This window comes from Myotis lucifugus, unplaced genomic scaffold (assembly GCF_000147115.1).
Source record: "Myotis lucifugus unplaced genomic scaffold, Myoluc2.0 scaffold_76, whole genome shotgun sequence".
NCBI classification, from domain to species: domain Eukaryota; kingdom Metazoa; phylum Chordata; class Mammalia; order Chiroptera; family Vespertilionidae; genus Myotis; species Myotis lucifugus.
Window position 1 is genome coordinate 3,904,498 of NW_005871124.1, and position 5,077 is coordinate 3,909,574.

General features: G+C 42.3%; 1 protein-coding gene across 1 annotated transcript in view; it reads right to left on the bottom strand.

Moving 5' to 3' along the window:
• The window catches only part of EFHC2 (EF-hand domain containing 2), a 156,815-nt gene extending 152,620 nt beyond the window's left edge, over positions 1–4,195 (bottom strand). Inside the window, exon 1 of the mRNA XM_014457422.2 lies at positions 4,091–4,195. Within this exon, the coding sequence (XP_014312908.2) occupies positions 4,091–4,195 (105 nt within the window). The remainder of the gene's footprint in view (positions 1–4,090) is intronic.
• Between the last annotated feature and the right edge of the window lie 882 nt (positions 4,196–5,077).

A 5,077-nucleotide genomic window follows, 5' to 3' on the forward strand; every position in this document is an offset into this window, starting at 1 on the left:
GCTTTCTCTCCCTAAGCCTTCCGCGCACACAAAGACTTGCAAGCACTCCGTCCCCCGCCCTCCGCTTTCTGCTTTAACCCCGTGATGGAGCTCAAAGCTTTCCATGGCCTGCAGCTCCTCGGAATCTGGTCCCAACATGCTTCGCCATGTGGTTATGACATTTAGTTCAGATGCACAGAAAAGTGCAGCAAATCATAGGACACGTATGACACCTGTGCGCTCACAGAAATGTAACACCAGTAAACGTTACATCTTCATCCGGTTTTATTTTGTAATTAAAACTTTCCAGATGAATTCAAAGCCACACAGACCTCATTGGTCCCTCTTTCTCCCCTCCCCCCCCCCCCATGAAAGCCCATCCTTAGTCCTTCCTCTGTCCATTTTATATTTGAACTAAACATGTGTAAGGTCTTCCTTCCTGATCCAATGAGGCTGACCAGGGGCGGGGCGGGGGGCACAAAACGCTGCCCCTGTCCCTCCATCATACACCCAAGATGCACAGGCCAGCAGCTCCCTCAATTCCTCTCCCCACACCTACAGCTAAGCCCTCCCCGAGTCCTACCGGGTGGGTAGGCTGGGATCTCTCAGTCACTACCTCCTGTGTCAGTTGAGGCTCCATTATTTCCGCCCTGGTTTTCTTTTCTTTTTTTTTCAATTTCTTTTCAAACTGATCTTGCCTCCAGAGCCATCTCCTGTCATTCATGATGCACCTGTTACTCCTCTGCTTAGAGTCCTTTATTGTACATGAATGTGTCATTTTACTCTACTCAAGTAGATCATTCTTCCCCATTACGATTTGTACTTTGTGAAATCAAAAAGCCTATAGAACAAAATTATTCACCTACATGTTCTTACAAATATTTTTAAATATTTTTGTTACTTTTTAAATTGAAATCATTTCAAACCAACAGAAAAGTTACAAGAAGAGTATAAAGAACTGTTTACACTTCAGATTCCCCAATTTTTTTTATTTTACTACATTTGTTTCATCATTGCCTCTCTCTACATATTTTTTCTATTTTAGAGTAAATAGACCACATGCGCCTTTACCCCCTAAATATTTCAGTGTATACTTAATAATAACAAGGATATTCTCTTACATAAATGAAATATAATCACCAAAATTAGAAAATCAGTATTAATGAAATACTGTTTTCTAATCTAAAATACTCAAATTTTGTCGATTATCCCCAAAATGTTCTTTTTAGCAAAAAAAAAAATTAATTAAAAAATTAGAATCTGGTCCAAACGGCTCTTTGTTTATGGCTTTTCAGCAGGAACACCACAAGAGGAATGCTGTGTCCCTCTCAATCACCAAAGGAGCAGCTACATAATGTGTATTTTAACCATCAATGGTAAAAACTTTAACCACTCAGTTAAGGTGGTGGTGTATGCCAAGTTTGCCCGTTATAAAGTTATTATTGTTTCCAATTAATAAGAGTTTCGTGAGGAGATATTTTGAGGCTATGTAAATACCAAAGTTCTCAATAAACTACTAGCATCAATTGAGAATTTTGCCCAAATCATTTATTACCATGATGGCTGCCAAATGGTGATTTCTGAACTCTAATCCTTCTACATGTATTAGTTGGCATTCTTCTACAAGGAAGAAATTTTTCTTTCTCTCTATTTTTTGATTCATTCATTTATTCAGAATGGTCTACAGATTCTTATTTTTTCAGTGGATTATGATATTATTATTAATTTTCCTGCTAAAATTATCGCACATTTGGTCAGTGGAAGTCTTTCTAAGGTGACTCCTCTCTCCTTCTCTCATTTTTCAAGCATTTCCATGTGCTCCGTCACTACAAGATATTTGAGATACCTATAAATATAGGTAGATGTAGATATGCATATGTAGATAGAGAGATCTTCCTGTTTTTTCTATAGATAGACATAGATATATGTAGAAACAGGCATATTAAAACCCATGAGTTTATACAATAGACTACAGGCCCCAGTTGCCCTTTCCATATCTGTATATTGCCCTTCTCAAACAGTGAGAAACCTGAATCCAATTACTGTCAAAATATTTACTTGTTTGCTCACACTAAAAGACCTCAAAAACAGTTTCAGAATAACTAACTCGTGTCATTGTGACAAACAAACCTACTAGCTAGGGTTCAGTATTTGTTTTCAGGTTTTGTTCTTTAGTCTTAATGTACTTAATCAAAATAGTGTGTTCCCAAATGACTAAGGTCTGTTCCCCCTCCTCTCCTCCTCCTTGTTATTCATTTGAAAAACAGTCTGTTCCCATTTGTAGGTCACATTAACTTTTTTGCTCCATCCTTGTCTACTTCTTTTTGTCTTTCTGATTTTGTAGGTGTGTTTATCCCTTTTAAAAATATTTTCATTGATTTTAGAGGAAGGAAGAGGGGAGGAGAGAGAGAGAGAGAAAGAGAGAGAGAGAGAGAGAGAGAGAGAGAGAGAGAGAGAGATCAATGTGAGAGAGAATTATCAATGGGCTGCCTCCTGCACACTCACTACTAGGGATCGGGATCGAGGACCTTTTGGTGCATGAGACACTCCAGCCAGGGCGCTCCCTTTTTTGTTTGATTAATTTTACTAGTGATTTATATGTTTTGTTACTTTTTTCAAAGAACCAAAAGTTTACTTGTTACTTGAGCCTACTGTTTTCTTTACCTAATGTCCATTATTTGTCTGCTTTTACCTTTATTGTTTTCTCTCCTGTGCTTTCTTTTGGCTCATTTGTTTTTCTTTCTCTCGCTTTTTAGGTTGATAAAATTCATTCATTTTCACTCTTTTCTTTTTATTGATGTGTTTTTTATTAAATTTATTGGGATGACATTGTTAATAGGATCATATATGTTTCAGGTATAGATTTCTGTGATACAAGATCTATATATTGCACTGTGTGCCCACCACCCAAAGTCAAATCTTCTTCCGTCACCATATATTAGGCCCCCTTCACTCCCCACTCCCCCACCCCCTTCCCTGTGGCAACCACAACAAGACCAGTACAGGCACTATGGAAAGCAATCTAGTGATTCCTCAAAAAATTAAGAATAGAGTTAACATATGACCCAGAAATCCCTCTCCTAGGTATATACCAAAAAAAACTTGAAAACATGTATTTGCAGAGATATGCACCCCTATGTTCATTGCAGCACTATTCAAGATGGCCAAGATATGGAGACAACCAAAGTGCCCTGTGATAGAGGACTGGATAAAGAAGAGGTGGTACATATACACAATGGAATACTACTCAGCCATAAGAAAGGATGAAATAGCACCATTTGCAACAATATGGATGGACCTTGAGAACATTATGTGAAGTGAAATAAGTCAGTCATGATGTGTTGAAGTCTATGAATTTTCCTCTGATCTGTACTTTAAATCTATCCAATAGTCTCTGATATGTAGTGTTTTCATTATTTGCATGTGTATGGGTTTTTTTTGGGGGGAGGGTGGATATTCTGTAATTTTGACTCATATTTTTCCTTTCACCCAAGAGCTGTTTAATAGAATTTTTCAAATTTCTAATTGGAAGAGCTCTTTGGTTTTTTTTAAATTCTGGTTTTCTTGCACTGTGATAGAAAGTATTATTATACTAGAGGCCCGGTGCATGAAATTTGTGCACATGTGCAATCCCTAGGCCTGGCCGGCAATCGAAGTGCGAGCGTCTGGCATGGAAGGACAGGTCCCAGCTGACCTCTGGGCCCTTGGCAGCACCTGAACCCCCAGGGCCCCCACACACCCCCCTCCGCCTAAGTCACAGCACCCAAGTCCCCACATGGAGATGCAGTGAGCCATGAGCCAGGGTGCAGCATGGGCCTCTGGACTGCCCAGCAGCACCACACGGAAGCTGGGCAGGCAGTGTGCTCTTTCCAGGCCGGCCTCATAGACCAGCTCCTGCACAAATCCATGGGGATCCCAACCAGCCCTTGTGGTCCCATCAGCTGCAGCCTGGCTCACCTGGAAGAGGCCATGCAGGTGCGGGGTGGGCTCCTCGTGGGCACTCGGCACCTGAGCGTGGAGGCTTCCCTGGCATGGGAGCCCTGGCGTCCTGGAGGAGGGTAGCAGGGGGAGTGAGAGCGAGCTCAGTGGACAACCCACATTCTCACCCCACCTCCATCCCCATCACCCCTGCCCCAAGGTAGCCAGCAAGAGGTCGCAGCACTTCACCGATGCCCACCATATTCTGCACTGCACCCTGGTGATCAGCGCACGTCATGGCGAGTGGTAGAACTCCTGGTGTCCCAGTCAAACTCCCAGTCCAACAACTGCCCAAAGGGACAAATTGCATATTAGGCTTTTATTATATAAGATTTTCACTAGAGGCCCAGAGCACAGATTTGTGCACCAGTGGGGTCCCTCGACCTAACCTGTACCCTCTCGCAATCCGGGACCCCTCAGGGGATGTTCGAGAGCGGGTTTTGGCCCAATCCCTGCAGGCCAAGCCAAGGGACCCCACCAGTGCACGAATCCATGCACTGGGCCTCTAGTATGCATATAAGATCTTTGGTTAATGTCTTCCCACCCTCCACCCTTCCCTCTGAGATTCATCATTCTGTTCCATGTTTCCATGCCTGTGCGTTCAGCGTCTGACCCCTGGTGGTCAGTGGCATCATAGCTACTGGTTGAACGGTCAAACAATCACTTAGGCTTTTATATATAGAGATTGTTCCAAAAGAACTTATTTGTGCACTAGAGGCCCAGTGCACAAAATGTGTGCACTGGTAGGGCCCGTAGCAGCTAGCAGCGGCTGGCCAGTTACTCCCTCCTTTCCCCCGGCTGACTGCTGCTGGCCAGGGCCTCCCTCCCTTCCCCTGGCCGGCCCCACCCCCTGGTCAAACTCCCAGAAGAACTCCAGGTCGAGAGGACAATTTGCATACTACGCTTTTATTATATAGGATTCTTTGTAAACTAATATTTGATAAATTTTTGTCACTATTCCATGTGCAGTTGAGAAAGAAGATGCATTCTTTATTATTAGGTTTTAAGTTTAGCATAGATCAATGAGATCTACTCTATTGATTATGTTGTTTATTTCTTCCATATCCTTATTTATATTTCTGCCACTTAATCTGTTCTGCACTGGAAATGGAATGTTAAA